Source organism: Scyliorhinus torazame, chromosome 1 (assembly GCF_047496885.1).
Source record: "Scyliorhinus torazame isolate Kashiwa2021f chromosome 1, sScyTor2.1, whole genome shotgun sequence".
NCBI classification, from domain to species: Eukaryota; Metazoa; Chordata; class Chondrichthyes; order Carcharhiniformes; family Scyliorhinidae; genus Scyliorhinus; species Scyliorhinus torazame.
The window spans coordinates 173,109,561-173,126,351 of record NC_092707.1 but is presented as its reverse complement, the minus strand read 5'-3'; the positions used below and the strand labels follow the sequence as shown (position 1 = coordinate 173,126,351).

Here is a 16,791-nt window from a genome sequence, read left to right as displayed (position 1 = left end):
GGGGACAGTTACAGAACAAAGAGATCTAGGAATACAGGTTCATAGCTCCTTAAAGGTGGAGTCGCTGGTGGACGGGGTGGTGAAGAAGGCATTCAGCATGCTAGGTTTTATTGGTCAGAATATTGAATACAGGAGTTGGGACGTCTTGTACAAGACTTTGGTAAGACCAGACATGGAATACTGTGTTCAGTTCTGGTCACCCTATTATAGGAAGGATATTGTTAAACTAGAAAGAGTGGAGAAGAGATTTACGAGGATGCTACCAGGACTTGATGGTCTGAGTTATAAAGAGAGGCTGGATAGGCTGGGATCTTTTTTCCCTGGACCGTAGGAGGCTTAGGGGTGAACTTATAAAGGTCTATAAAATAATGAGGAGCATCGATAAGGCAGCCAGTCGACATCTTTTCCCAAAGGTAAAGGAGGCTAGAACTAGAGGGCATAGGTTTAAGGTGAGAGGAGAGAGATACAGAAGAGACCAGAGGGGAAATTTATTCACAGAGGGTGGTGAGCCTTTGGAATGAGCTGCCAGAGGCAGTGGTCGAGGCGGGTACAATTTTGTCCTTTAAAAAGCAGTTAGACAGTTACATGGGCAGGGTGGGTATAGAGGGATATGGGCCAAATGCAGGCAAGTGGGACTAGCATAGTGATAGAAACTGGGCGGCATGGACAAGCTGGGCCAATGGGCCTGTTTCCATGCTATAAACATTTATGACTATGACCTACTGAAGCATCAAATGTCATAGCACGTGGAAATACAGGAAAACAATCTTCCATTGCCTCCAAGTATGAAATATATTTCCACATTTACTATTTTTTATTTCCAAGATCATTGCCTTTGCTTCCTCCCCAACTCTCATCAGGTCTGTCATTCCCCCTGTGCTTTGGTATTGCTGTCAGTCTTGTGCACACTTGTCCCTTCTCTGCTTCCCGATTTCTCCAATCTTTTAATAAGATTTGCATAACTTGCTCGTAATCATTTTTAATGGCTTCATGAGTCATTCTAACTCGCATCATTCTCAGAAAATTCCTGCTGTAAACTTTAGTTGGGTTGAAATAGATTTAATAGATTGATTCTCCCAAGCACCCTTCTGAGAAAGCTCCAAGTTTAATGTTAGTTACAGTAAAACTCTCTGTTCATTCGTCATACTGCCAAATTGTTTAGTGCTTTCACTAAGCTTTTCAAAAATAACACCTATTTGTTTTCTGCAGCTGGCATCTTTCCTTTCAAAGTAAAATGAAAGACCCCAGGCAGGGAAGACAAAGAGATATCAATTAGTGTCATTAAATCCTCTGGTTCACTGATTAGTGCTACGTGGCATTTTGTAATAGGAAAAATTTATATTTTTACATTCGAAAACCTTCTAATTTATATTCCATTTATGACTTTGGCAACACATTTTATCGAGGCTCAAAATAGATCAGTTTAAATTAACATGCCTCCTCATCGATTACCTGGGACAATTAGCAGCAGCTCCAGGCATCAATCACTGATAAGGTTTTTCAGTCACATTGTTTTGGCAGACAAATCGCCGTGTTCAAAACCGCAAAACAGCAGCTTCCACAAAAACAATCGTGGTTACCAGGAACCAATAAGCTATAACCATGTAAAGAGAATCTTTCTTAATCTTCATTGCCATCTGGCCATTTTTATGTCGAACTGTCAATTAAACACGCCAGTCAAGTGATAACTGTTTTAATGAGCGTGGCAGGAAGAACATGAGAGAGAAATGTCACATGATCAATATAGGCCAACAAGATTACTTAAAGTATAGTATCACCAAGGTTTTAATTACATTAATTACTGTTTTAAAGTGCACCCATTTTTAAAACATATGCATATACAGAATATGCATTTTACATATATTTTTAGCCAAAAGCAGTGTCAGTTATGCCATGAAAGCAAATCACATACAGCAATGTGCACTACATTTAAGGCAATAAACTCTCTTGTGAGAACATATGATTCCCAAAAACAATTAAGCACGACTAAAAATGCATATAATAAAATCTAACTCATGGAGTTTCAGTTAGTGTGAGGCAAGATACAATCATAATAGGACAAACAATTTCAGCAAGTAATACAACCCTAGGTGAAAATAAACACTTTCTCAAAATTAAAACCTGCTCTTTTGGATCTGGATCCAGGGCAACAATAGTTAGCACTTTTGTATTCACAGCATATACCTGAATATCTGTCACCCTCACCCAACTTAAAACAATCACAGCTGAGAGACAGAAGAAAAATCATTATTCCCCAGTCAGTATTGCCCACTCAGGGACACAACATTTATGTTGTTTTTCTGACTTCCTTGCTTCTTAATCATTAATCATTGGAAAAAAAAAATCACATCACACAGCTCTTTATAATGCATTATAATAAACACCAGATTGATAAAATTAGTTTTAATTTAAAGTGTGCCTGTTGAGAAGAGTTCCGGTGGCGGCAATGTGCTGAGGACGCACATCAGGTGGCTCTTCTCCCAGTCGGACCCAACGCAGTAAGTTTACTTGAGATTCTGGCCCATAAAGCCACCTAAACTGCACCCAAACACAAAAGGCACCAACAGCGCGAGTAGGAGAGAGGATGCCCGTGAACAGCAGATCGAGGGGATGCCGAGAAGTCAGAAGCAGCAGCGAAGGAAAGGGGTAGGAACAACGGGCGAGCGGACCGGCGGCCCCATGAGGCGAGACGGAGACCCAGGCAAACCAGGGGGGGGAAAGATCGACGACCTGAACAATGGAGCAGGAGCAGACAACGACACCCCCCCACGCCCACAGACAGGGCGACAGATGGAGGAATGTGTTGAAAAAGGAACCGACTGCCATGAAGGAAGCAATCAGGAGAGCTCCAGGTGGTGATGAAGGAGGTGGTGACGGAAGCGATAGCCACCCTTCAGTGCTCGACAGAACGCCTGGGACGGAGTTTTGAGGCACAGGAGAAGACGATCCTGGACCTATAGAAGGCATCAACGCACCAGAGCGACAGGTTTGTGGCTCTGGAGGCCAAGGTGAGGAAGTTGGTGGTGGCTCAGGGAAACCTAAAAGGGAAGGTCGAGGACCAGGAAAATAGGTCGAGGCGACAAAACCTTTGTATCGTGGGTCTGCCAGACGGATTGAGGGAAGGGACCCAACAGGCTACATTGCCTAAATGCTGGGCAAGCTAGTTGGGAGGGAGGACTTTCCAGACCCCCCAGAGACGGACAGGACACACAGGTCGCTTCGGCCAAACCCAAAACCAGGGAGCAGCCGAGGGCGATAATTGCAAAGCTGCACAGATTCCAGGGCTGAGAAAAAATCCTGAGGTGGGCCCGACAAACAAAGTCATGCTCGTGGGAAGGGCACAGAATCAGGGTGTACCAGGACATTGGGGCAGACCGGGCAACAAAAAAAAGAGGGCAAATGCAATAGAGCAAAATTGCCGCTCTCCAAAAAAGGGGTGCAATTCGGCATGCTATTCCTGCAGACTCTGGGTGACGTACCGGGGAGAGAACATTACTTCGGCACCCTGCAGGAGGCCGATGAGTTCGTGAAAACGAACAACCAGGAGGGAGAGCAGATGCAACAGCGGTGAAAGCGGCAGGGACAGAGGAAGAAAGGGAATGAGAAGTGGAGGATGGACCGAAAACCAAGGCTGTATCATGGACTATGTTTTTGCGCGGGACTGTGCTGCCTCGTTTTCGTATTCGTCTCCTGTTTGAAGAGGGGAAACAGGAAAGGGGAGCGAGAACAGGGGAAGCAGGCAAGGGGGTGAGACAAGGGGTGGAGATGAGTCGGTAAAACAGGGCCAGGGTTACACCAGCACTGGGAGGGGAGCCACCATACTAGCGAGGAGGGCTAGCATGGGAAGACAGACAGTATGGGAGGTTGTCACAGGAGAGGGAGCGCCTAGCCAAAAGGAGGGGGGCAGGGCAGAAGGGGGAGGCAGGGCAGAAAGGGGGGGGGGGGAAACAGAGGGAAGGGAGACAGGGGAAGGGGGAAACGGGGACAGGGAGACTCGCAGAACAGAAAGGGCACAATAAGACAGATAAGGATAGGCAACAAAACAGGCACAGGCCTCAGCAGGCATGGAACAGGGCAAGGAACCAAGATAGTGCCACAAGCAGCCACTCGGGAGGGCCCATTGGCAAAGGGAGACCCCGGAGTGTTGGGTCGCACCCACGTAATGTACACATAGTTGGCAGCCATGTTGGGTGCCCCCGGGGGAAGGGAAACCCTGGAGCACAGAGGCCCGACCTCATGGTTAGAGCGGCGACCGTGGCCATTTTGAACAGCCCCCTAACAAAGGGAAAGTGCAGGGGCGCATCCACCAGGTAAGTATGGGTGATCCCGCAGGACCGGGGGGTCAGAAACCCCCCACCAGAATTGTTACCTGGAACGTAAGGGGACTCAACGGCCCAGGTGAAAACATCCAGAGTCTACCTCCACCTAAGAAGCCTGAAGGCTGACATAATTTACCTACAGGAGGAACACCCGAGGGAGAAGGACCGACTGCTGGTAAGGAAGGGCTGGGTGGGACAGACGTATCACTCATGTTACGGGACAAGGGCTAGGGGAGCCCAATTATATTGAGTATATTGATCAGCAAGAGGACGAGGTTTACGGAGACCAAGACGGTTACAGACCCAGAGGGACAGTACGTCATGGTCAGCGGTATCCTGGAAGGGACAACACAGAATTTTAAAAAAAGACCATGGCGGAGATCCCCGACATCGACACACACTGACTGATTATGGGGGGGGCGACTTTAACTGTGTACAGGACTCACTGACCGACCGATCAAATACCAGAACAGGGAGAAAGACAGGCATGGCTAGGGAATTGGGAATATTCATGGAGCAGATGGGGATAGTGGACTCGTGGAGGTGCCTGCACCCGGGAGAAAACGATTTCTCGTTCTTTTCGCAGGTGCACAAGGTGTACACCCGCATTGACTTTGCAGTAGGGAAATCGGTGCTTCCAGGAATAATAGGAGCGGAATATTCCCCGATCGTCATCTCCGACCACGCTCCACAGTACGTGGATGGGAGGTTGGAGACGGGCCGTGCCCAGCGCCCCACATGGAGGCTGGGCATGGACCTCCTGGCCGACAAGGCCTTCTGCCAAAAAACATCATGGGCCAGAGGTGATTACGTTAATAACAACCAGACCGGGGAGGTCTCACCCTGGGAGGCACTAAAGGCCATGATTAGAGGAGAGATCATAGCCTACAAGCCATGCAGAGATAGGGAAGAGAGGGCGGCCTCTCTTCCCTATCTCTGCACAGAAAGTACTCGGAGGCCTTGACGGTAGAGCTGCTGGCTGAGAGGAAAAAGCTGCAAATGGACTAAAACCTGCTATCCACCAGGAAAGCAGTACACCAACTCCGCCAGACACGGGGGACCTTCTACGAACATGGGGACAAGGCTGGCCTTTGACTGGCTCACCAGCTGATAAAAGCAGGCAGCCACAAGGGAAATAGCACAAGTAAAGAACAGCAGAGGCAGACTGGTAGCAGAACCAAAAGAGGTCAATCGGGCATTCGAGACCTCCTACTGAGGGCCCTATACCTCCGAACTCCCCGACAAGGACGCGGGGATGAAACAGTTCCTCGACGGACTGGAACTACCAGTTGTGGGGGAAGACAGACGGGGCATGGCCTGGAAGCACTAATAGATCTGGGAGAAATCATGGAGAGCATCAGCTCCATGCAGGCGGGGAAGGCACCGGGACCCAACAGGTTCCCGGTGGACTTCTATAAAAAATTCACACCAACCCTGGCACCACACACAAGGGACATGTTCGCAAACTCGCTGGCAAGAGCACCTCCTACGCTAGCGCAGGCCACAATCTCACTGATACCCAAAAAGACAAAGAGCCGACGAAATGCGGATCATACACACCCATTTAGCTGCTGAATGTAGACGCGAAAATACTCGCAAAGGTCTTGGCCAAAAGGCTGGAAAGCTGCGAACCAGAGGGGGTCGCAGAGGACCAAAAGGGCTTTGTCAAGGCTAGGCAGCTCACAGCGTACATCAGGTGGCTGCTGAACATAATAATGACACCCCCCCCCCCGGGGAGAGAACACCAGAAATGATCATCTACCTGGATGCAGAAAAGGCCTTCGACAGGGTCGAATGGAAGTACCTCCTCGAAGTACTGCAACGATTTGGGCTAGGAGTGGGATTCACCGCCTGGGTGAGACTCCTTAACAATATTCCCAAGGCGAGCGTTCGAACTAACACCACCAGCTCTGAATACTTCCAGCTACAAAGAGGCATACAGAAAGGATGCCCATTGTCCTCACTCTTGTTCGCGCTAGCAATTTAACCCCTGGCGATAGCCCTGCGGGACGCAAAAAGCTGGAAGGGCATCCAGAGACGAGACAGAGAGCACAAAGTCTCACTCTATGCGGATGACCTGCTCCTGTACGTCTCGAAGCCGCAGGAAAGACTGAGGGCAATTATGCAGATCCGTGAAGAGTTTGGAACCTTCTCGGGTTACAAACTTAACCTGGGCAAGTGAGGCATTCCCAGTGAACGCAAATGGGGGAGAGGCAGAGCTCCCGTTTAAAACAGCCCAGAACAGATTCCGATACCTGGGGATCCAAATAGCCAGAGACTGGACACACTGGAAGGCTGTCCAAAGCCTGACAAGTCTGGCGTAGGCCCAGAACATGTGGGTGTGGTTGGCCAGACCTCCCTAGCACCGTTCGCATTTATCCTCCACCTCCGGGAGGAACTTGCTCATTCGGGTTCTTGTCAGGTGTGCTCTGTGTACCACTTTTAGCTGCATGAGGCCTTGCGCAAGAGGAGGTGGAGTTGGCCCTGCTCAGTGCTTCGTTCCAGAGTCCTCACCCTATTTCCGTCCCTCGCTCTTCTGCCCATTTTGCCCCTGTTCCGTCCAGTGGGGAGCATGTCCTTTCTAAAAGTCGTCTTTATATGTCCCTTTCCCAGACTGTCCGCGTCCAGTAACTCCTCCAACATCGTGTCTCTCGGCGCCCTTGGGTACTTTGTCGACTCCTTACGGAGAAAGATTTTGACTTGCAGATGTCGACATTCCTGTCCATTCAGTAGTTCCAGTCTCTCCGTCAGTTCCTCTCGGGTCCCTAATCTGTCCCCCGTGCAAAAGTCCCTAACCATCAGGTCCCCCGGTCCTGTCTCCACCTCTTAAAGGTGACGTTGAGCATGTCTGGTGGAAACCTGTGGTTGCCAGAGATGGGGGCCATGGTTGACTCTTCGGTCAAACCAAAATGCTGCCTCTTCGGATTCCAGGTTCTCAGGATAGCTACCACCACTGGGCTAGTTGAGTGTTTTGCTGACGGGGATGGGAGTGCTGCTGTTGAGGGGGCCCAGAGGTACTAGCTTTGGGCAGGGACATTTTGGGGTCATTCCTGTACAGGAGGACTCCTCCATCCTCATCCAATCGGTAGTTGGTTTCTTCACCCATCAGAGCACACCAGAAGCCTCCCCTGCTTCTTCTCCTTGAAGTACTGTTTTGGGGATTTTTAGGTTTTTCCCTTCCTGCACAAACATTATAATCATTTTGTCTATTGCTTGGAAAAATGCCCTGGGGATGTAGATCGGCATGTATCTGAACAGGAAGAGAAACCTGGGCAGCATGTTCATCTTGATCGTCTGCACTCTCCCCGCCAACGAGAGCGGGGCAATCCCATCTCAGTCTGTCCCTTTTTTACTACCTCTGCCAGACTGGTCAGGTTCCACTTGTGGATCTGCGTCCAGTCATGGGCTGAATGGGTGAAATGATGTGTATTCTAGCCATTTCCACAACTATAGCTAGAAGCAAGGGGTGGGAGGAAAATGTTTCATTGATTTTCCTTCTCCTTCCCAAAATAATCCCATGAAATCAAAGAAAATTCCATTCCCACATTCACTTGGAGAATGAAAGCTTATATGTTGGTTTCTGGAAGCCAGATAAAAGCCTGACTGCTGTTATTAAGGGCTAAATAAAATCTGACTTTCAAAAGTAAGTTGTTGTGTCACCAATATACACAGTCATTGTCAACTGCATTGTCTCTTATTCCACTTTCTATCAGATATGTGCAATTTAGGGGGAAAAAACCTTTTGTTCGAGAAAGGCTGATGTAATCATGTTTTTCACGTGTCACTTTCTGGCTTTTCGTCACTTCGAGGGGAATGGTAGCATAATGGTTCTATTGCTGGATTAGTAATCCAGAGGCCTGGACTAATGATCCGGAAATATCAAATCTCAGCATGGCAATTGGGAAATTTAAATAAATCTGGAATAAAAAGCTAGTACCAATGATGGTGACCATAAAACTATCAAAGAACATAGAGCAAAGAACATTACAGCACAGGCTCTTCGGCCCACCAAGCCTGCGCCAATCCAGATTCCTTATTTAGACGTACACCTGTTGCCCAAAAGATCTGTATCACTTCATTCCCTGCCCGTTCATGTGTCTATCAGATTGTTGTAAAACCCACCAGCTTCACTAATATCCTTTAAGATAAGGAAATGTGCTGTCCTTGCCCAATCTGGTCTATATGCGACTTCAGATGCACAGGAATGTGGTTGACTCATAACTGCCTCTGAAATGGACCAGGAAGCTACTCAGTTGTATTCACAAGGCACCTAACCACCACCTTCTCAGGGTCAATAAATTCTCACCTTACCAGCAATGCCCACATTGTGTGAATGAAATATAATCTCCAGGGAGCATGGAAGAACAAATAGATCTTTTCAAAGTGCCATGTCATCAATGGGACCTTGGACACACCATGAGGGTCACTGGAAATTGCGAAGTATATTGCTCATTATATTTGTCTAATAATATCAATGAACAGAAAATCATTGCCAAAGTACCCATGACTTTCTGCTAAACTGTCTGCTGCATCAGAAGTAGGATCGTGGAAAGTTCCTCTCAATAATATAAAGCAGCTTTCATACCATAACTGCAGTGTTAAAGGCACAAGCTATCAAATACCACATAGTCCGATCCTCATTTGTTTATATAAAATATAGTGCTTACCGTTGATGAGGTACCAATATGTTGTTGATTCCACCCAATTTCACATTGATTTTTAGGCAGAGGTTAGACAGCGTTTGAGGAGACGTCCTGACAACATTTTTCACCTGAACACATTGTGTGGCCATCCCAAGGAGCGTATCACCTACTCGCTTCACCTCAGCTAAATTGAGAAAAGATCATCATTGTCAAAAAATAGTTCCTTAAGATTTGTTTCAGCTCATATTGAATATTTTAAGTTAAAAGAGCAATCTGCCCAGCAGTCCATTTTTTGAAAATTAAAGTTAGAACATAGAACAGTACAGCACAGTACAGGCCCTTTGGCCCACGATGTTCTGCCGACCATTTATCCTAATCTAAGTTCAACCTAACCTACACCCCTTCAATTTACTGCTGTCCATGTGCCTGTCTAAGAGTCGCTTAAATGTCCCTAATGACTCTGACTCCACCACCTCCGCTGGCAGTGCATTCCACGCACCCACCACTCTCTGTGTAAAGAACCTATCTCTGATATCTCCCCTATACCTTCCTCCAATCACCTTAAAATTTTGTCTTCTCGTGACAGCCATTTCCACCCTGGGGAAAAGTCTCTGCCTACCACTCTATCCATGCCTCGCATCACCTTGTACACCTCTATCAAGTCGCCTCTCTTCTTTCTTCGCTCCAGTGAGAAAAGCCCTAGCTCCCTCAACCTTTCTTCATAAGGCATGCCCTCCAGTCTAGGCAGCATCCTGGTAAATCTCCTCTGTACCCTCTCCAAAGCATCCACATCCTTCTATAATGAGACGACCAGAACTGGACACAATATTCCAAGTGTGGTCTAACCAGGGTTTTTTAAAGCTGCAGCAAAACCTCGTGGCTCTTAAAACTCAATCCCCCGTTAATGAAAGCCAACACACCATGCGCCTTCTTAACAACCCTATCAACCTGTGTGGCAACTATGTACGTCGACCCCAAGATCTCTCTGTTCCTCCACATTCCAAGAATCCTGCCTTTAACCCTGTATTCAGCATTCAAATTCAACCTTCCAAAATGAATCACTTCACATTGATCTAAGTTGAACTCCATCTGCCACTTCTCAGCCCAGCTCTGCATCCTGTCAATGTCCTGTTGTAACCTGCAACAGCCCTTGACACTATCTACAACTCCACCAACCTTCGTATCATCGGCAAACTTACTAACCCACCCTTCCACTTCCTCATCCAAGTCATGAATGAAATGAAATGAAATGAAAATGAAATGAAAATCGCTTATTGTCATAAGTAGGCTTCAAATGAAGTTACTGTGAAAAGCCCCTAGTCGCCACATTCCGGCGACTGTTCGGGGACGCTGTTACGGGAATCGAACCGTGCTGCTGGCCTGCCTTGGTCTGCTTTCAAAGCCAGCGATTTAGCCCGGTGCTATAAAAACCACAAAGAGCAGAGGTCCCAGAACAGATCCTTGCGGGACACCACTGGTCACTGATTTCCAGGCGGAATACTTTCCATCCACTACCACTCTGTCTTCTTTTGGCCAGCCAATTCTGTATCCAGACAGCCAAATTTCCCTGTATCCCATGCCCCCTAACTTTCTGAATGAGCTTACCATGGGGAACCTTATCAAATGCCTTACTGAAATCCATATACACCACATTCACTGCCCGACCTTCATCAATGTGTCGCTTCACATCCTCAAAGAATTCAATGAGGCTTGTGAGGCATGACCTGCCCCTCACAAAGCCATGCTGACTATCTTTAATTAAACTATGTTTTTCTAAATAATCATAAATCCTATCTTTCAGAATCCTTTCCAATATTTTGCTCACCACAGACGCAAGACTGACTGGTCTGTAATTCCCAGGGATTTCCCTATTCCCTTTCTTGAACAGTGGAACACCATTCGCCTCCCTCCAAACATCTGGTACTACTCCAGTGGTGGGTGAGGACGCAAAGATCATCGCCAACGGCGCAGCAATCTCCTCGCTTGCTTCCCGTAGTAACCTTGGGTATGCCCCGTCAGGCCCAGGGGACTTATCTATCCCGATGCTTTTCAAAGATTTATGTGAAAAATTATATTTTTGTTTAAAATACTGACCTTTTGGATAGACTGGCTAAGTTCTGACCTCGGAGTTAAACAGTTTTTAACTCTTTCTTTTGGTGCTCATGTCCCACTCCGGGACATGAGCACAAAAATCAATGCTGACACTCCCATGTAGCACTGAGGGAGTGCTGCTTCTGTTGGAGGTGCCTTCTTTCATATATGTTAAACTGAGACCTCGTCTGCCTCTCGGGTCAATGCAAAAGAATGCATAGCACTATTTTGAAGTAGAGCAGCAGAATTATCCCTAGAGTACTGGACAATATATGTCTCTCAATCAACATCACAAAATATCTAGTCACACACTGCAGTTTGGAGGAGCTTGCTGTGCACAATTTGGACATGATATTTTCTACATTGTAACAGTGACAACACTTATAAGTACTTTATTGCCATAAAATGTTTTAAGACATCTGGATTTGGAGGGTCATGAAAATGCTGGTATAAATTTTTCATTTTCTTTGCAAATGGCCATTCTTAATGTGTGAGTTTCACCAGATTATCTGACCTTGAGGGAGAATCAGAGTGGAGCTCAATCACGTCCTCAGCTTTGCCCATGCTGCACGCCTAATGCTTCTTTTCCCATTCCAGGAATGTGTTACATTGTAATGTCACTTTTGCTTCCCCTGCTGTGATCAGTTAACCCAGCACAGACTGAACTCTAGATCTTCCTAGTCTGTAAAGCTTAGCTATTCCTTTTGTAAAAATAAAACATCTTATAAGGTGTTTATGGTTCTATAATCTTTTGTTGTTACAAGTACAATGTAAGCATAATTCCGTGCATAACACACCCATCTCCCACTGTTCCCGCCTCAGTTAGACAAAAATAGCTGAACACCCCCTACCCCCCCCCCCCCCCCCAAACCACCACTTATTGAATCTGCGAACAGTTTAGTTTTCTCCGAAGAAGTCGATAAACGGCTGCCGCCTCTGAATGAACCCTAACGTTGATCCTCCCAGGACAAAATTAATTTTCTCAAGCCTGAGAAACCCAGCCATGTCGCTAACCCATACCCCTGATTTCGGGGGCTTTGAGTCCCTCCACGCTAGTAAGATTCGTCTCCAGGCTACCAAGGAGGCAAAGGCTAAAACATCAGCCTCTTTCGCCCCCCTGGACTTCCGACACTCCAAAAATCGCCATCTCTGGACTTGCCGCCACCCTCATTTTTAGCACTGTGGACATGACATCCGCAAATTCCTGCCAGAATCCTAAGCTTCGGGCATGCCCACAACTTGTGGACATGATCTGCGGGCCCTCCTGCACACCTCACACACCTGTGCTCCACCCCAAAAACCCTGCTCATCTGGGCCACTGTCATGTGTGCCCAGTGAACCACCTTGAATTGTATCAGGCTGAGCCTGGCACATGATGAGGTTGCGTTAACTCTGCTCAGGGCATCCTCCCACAGACCCGCCTCTAACTCCTTTCCCAGCTCATGTTCCCATTTACGCTTTAGCTCACCTGTGTGGGTTTCCTCCGACTCCATAAGTGCTTTATAGATTTCCGATACCTTCCCCTCCCTCACGCTCATTCTAGAAACTACCTTGTCCTGTATCCCCTGCGACGGTAGATGCAGAAACGTCGAAACCTGCCGTTGCACAGAATCCCTTACCTGCAGATACCGAAACCCATCCGGCAATTCAAACTCCACTTCCAGATCCTCCAAACAGGGAAAGCTCACATCAATAAACAGGTCCCCCAGCCTCTCGATCCCTGCTCTTTGCCACCTCCAAAACCCGCCATCCATCCTCCCCGGGACAAACCGGTGATTACTGTCGTGTTATTCACCCTGGGGTAACACGGACTGCAACACAACGCAGATAAATGATAAAGCATACACCAAACGTAGGCGTTGGTTCAATAAGATTTATTGAACTTCAGTAACGAAGCGCACGGCTGTCTGTGGGTTGACTCTCTACTACTCTAAGTAAACTAACATTAACTATCTAGACCAGGCTAGCTCTGATCCACGTGTAGAAGGTGTTGAATGATTTGTACACCCTGACTGTCACTACAGTTGTCACCAGTGGAAAGAGGCAGAGTGCTGATGCCTTGTGTGTTTTATAGTTGGAAGCCCCCCTCTGGTGTTCTGTCTGGTGATTGGTTGTGTTCCATTCTGTATGTTCATTGGCTCACCTGGGTGTCTGTCACTGCCTGCTTTTATCTCATGATGTGCTTGGGTGCATATGATGACATCCCCCTTTTTAAAAAAAAAAATTGTCGGTTGCTTATAGCATATACGACATATTTACAGAAGTAACTATTTACAGCAATTGGGGAGTGAATGCATATGTACATGTAAGGTGTCTAGCGTGCAGAAACATAACAGCATATATACAAAGAAACTATTTAGAAGTCCAGTCGTTGGGGCTGTCGTCGGATTCTTGTGGACCGCCTGAGAGGTGGAGGTGGGGATGATGGCGTTTTGACAGGCTGGCATGCAGCCAGACTGGCGGCCTCGTGGAGCGAGATGTCCGGACAAGGCATAACGACATCTGGGAACGTGAGATCCGATGGTGGGCAGGCAAGTTTGCGTAGTGCCCTTCTGCTGCGCCTGATAATGGATCCATCAGCCATGCGAACCACAAATGACCTGGGAGCAGCCTGTCGAACAACAACAGCTGGAGCTGACCAGCCTCCACCAGGCAACCTGATGCGAACAGCGTCCTTCGGAGACAGCACGGGCAGATCAGTAGCATGAGCATCATATGTCAGCTTTTGCCGGGTTCTGATTTGCTGCACCTTTTGCAGCACTGGAAGGTGATCCAGGTCAGGTAAATGAATGGCCGGAACAGTCATCCGCAGATCACGATTCATAACGAGCTGTGCCGGAGACATACTGCTGGACAGAGGGGTTGCCCTGTATGCCAAAAGAGCAAGATTAAAGTCCGAAGCTGAGTCCGTAGCCTTGCCGAGCATTTGCTTCACGATATGGACCCCTTTTTCGACCTTCCCATTAGATTGCGGGTAATGCGGGCTCGAGGTGATGTGCTGGAAGTGGTATTGACTTGCGAAGTTGGACTATTCTGGACTATAAAAACAGGGACCGTTGTCGCTCATAACCGTGAGTGGCATACCATGCCTGGCAAATGTCTCCTTGCAGGCCTTTATGACAGTCCTGGATGTTAGGTTGGACAGTTTCAATACCTCGGGGTAACTGGAGAAGTAATCAATTATAAGGACGTAGTCACGCCCATTGACGTGAAAGAGGTCAACTTCTACCTTAGACCACGGAGACGTCATGATCTTGTGCTGCTGGAGCGTTTCTTTGGGCTGAACAGGATGGAAGCGCTGGCAGGTCACACAATTGAGGACGACGTTTGATATATCCTCATTGATGTCGGACCAATAGACAGCCTGCCGGGCCCTGCGCCTGCACTTTTCAATACTGAGGTGCCCCTCGTGGATCTGCGTGAGCACCAAGCTCTGGAGGCTGCGAGGAATGACAATGCGATCCAATTTGAGGATCCCCTCGAAACTGTTAGGTCATCCTTTATATTACAGTACTGGGGGCATTGCCCTTTCTGCCAGCCATTCATGAGGTGATGTATGACCCGCTGCAGAAGAGGGTCCTTAGCGGTCTCTTCGCGAATGATGACGAGTCGTTTGTCGGATGTCGGGAGGGTGCTGGCACACAGTTGCACCTGTGCCTCAATGTTGTGTATGAAGTCTACCGGCTCACATGGCGATGTGATGGCACGCGACACGGGATCCGCGATGATTAGCTCCTTTCCAGGTGTGTAAACCAGTTTAAAATCGTACTTGCGGAGTTGAAGGAGAATGCGTTGGAGCCTGGGTGTCATGTCATTTAAGTCCTTGTGTATAATGTGCACTAAGGGTCTGTGGTCCGTCTCTACTGTAAAGGTCGGGAGACCATAGGCATAATCGTGGAATTTCACGATGCCAGTGAGAAGGCCCAGGCATTCTTTCTCTATCTGAGCATATTGTTGCTCAGTGGGGGTCATGGCCCTTGACGTGTAGGCCACTGGGGCCCAGGACGAGGTGTCATCCTTCTGGAGGAGCACCGCCCTAATGCCGTCCTGGCTGGCGTCTGTGGAGATTTTAGTCTCCCTCACTGGGACAAAAAAAGCTAGAACAGAAGCGGTGGTTAGCTTCGCTTTCAACTCAAGCCACTCTGCTTGATGTGCGGGTAGCCACTGGAAAGTGGTGGACTTCTTCACCAGATGCCTGAGAGCCGTGGTGTGTGACGCGAGGTTGGGAAGGAACTTCCCCCCAAAAGTTACCAAACCCAGGAAGCGGAGGACCGCCTTCTTGTCCTCTGGGGTCTTCATTGTGTTGATCGCCTTGACTTTGTCTGAGTCCGGTTGCATGCCCTGCTGGGATATCTGATCACCCAGAAACTTAATTGACGACATGCCAAAGGAGGGTTTGGTTTTGTTTAACTTCAGGCCGTTGGCATGTATGCGTCTGAAGACTTGTTGCAGACGAGAAATATGTTCCTCCGGGGTCGTGGACCAGATGATGACGTCATCAACATAAACCCGCACACCCTCAATGCCCTCTAGCATTTGTTCCATTATTCGATGAAAGATTTCGGATGCTGAAACAATACCAAACGGCATGCGGTTGTAGCAATATCTTCCGAAAGGTGTATTAAGCGTGCACAGCTTCCTGCTGGACTCGTCCAGTTGTATCTGCCAGAACCCACGCGATGCATCCAGCTTTGTAAAGAATTTGGCATGTGGCATCTCACTTGTCAGCTCCTCCCGCTTCGGGATCGGGTAGTGTTCCCGCATAATGTTACGGTTCAGATCATTGGTATCGATACAAATGCGCAGTTCTCCAGAGGGCTTCTTGACAAAGACCATCGAGCTGACCCAGTCAGTTGGTTCCGTCACCTTGGATATTATCCCCTGATCTTGGAGCTCCTGCAGCTGCGCCTTTAGACGGTCCTTTAGAGGCACTGGCACCCGGCATGGCGTATGGATTACAGGTGTGGCATCAGGCCTGAGCAAGATTTTATAGCGGTCGGGCAGCGTACCCATCCCACTGAACACATCCGGGTATTGCAATAGTAGCTCATCAATGTCGGCCTGAAGAGTGCTGTTGGCAGAGGACATGGCATGTACATGCTGGACGAGATGGAATAGCTTGCATGCATGGGCACCAAGCAGAGAAGCCTTGCCGGGCTTGACGATCTCAAACCGCAAAGTGGCCTTGATGGCCTTGTTAGATACATGCAGGTGACTGGACCCTAACGCAGTGATGGCATTGCCACTGTAGTCAAGCAGCTGGCAGGCCGGCGGAAGAATTGTTGGCTGCCTTTGCATGCGAGCAAGGTCTGCTCGGGATATTAGGTTGGCCGAAACACCGGTGTCCAGCTTGAACCGGATGCTACAATGGTTGACTTGTACTGTTGCACGCCACTCGTCCGCACAATCCACATTGAGGATGGGTGTGTGTGTTGCTGAATGCGAGGAGGCCTTGTCATGCATGGTGATGATGCCCACTCCGTGGCGGGATCAGGTTCCAAATCCAGCAGCCCTTGCTGCACACTTCGAACGCGTCTGTGTTGCAACGGGGATCGCTGGCCCCCGATCGGAGGTGCAGACCTGCACAAGGCCGCATAATGGCCAGGCTTCTTGCAGTTGAGACTTCGCCTGCCTCTTGCAGGGCATTGCCGCTTTAAATGGGCGGTGCCACAGTTGGGGCACGTCATCACGTCGACGGCGTGATGCTCCGTGCGTCGTCGCACATGCGCAGTGCGGTC

General features: G+C 48.4%; 1 protein-coding gene across 2 annotated transcripts in view; it reads right to left on the bottom strand.

Annotated features, from left to right (window-relative positions):
• LOC140416829 (protein argonaute-1) overlaps positions 1–16,791 on the bottom strand; it is a 227,517-nt gene that overhangs the window by 62,442 nt on the left and 148,284 nt on the right. For both annotated transcript variants that reach the window (XM_072501154.1, XM_072501155.1), the window contains exon 13: positions 8,987–9,146. In XM_072501154.1, coding sequence (XP_072357255.1) covers positions 8,987–9,146 — 160 coding nt within the window. The remainder of the gene's footprint in view (positions 1–8,986; positions 9,147–16,791) is intronic.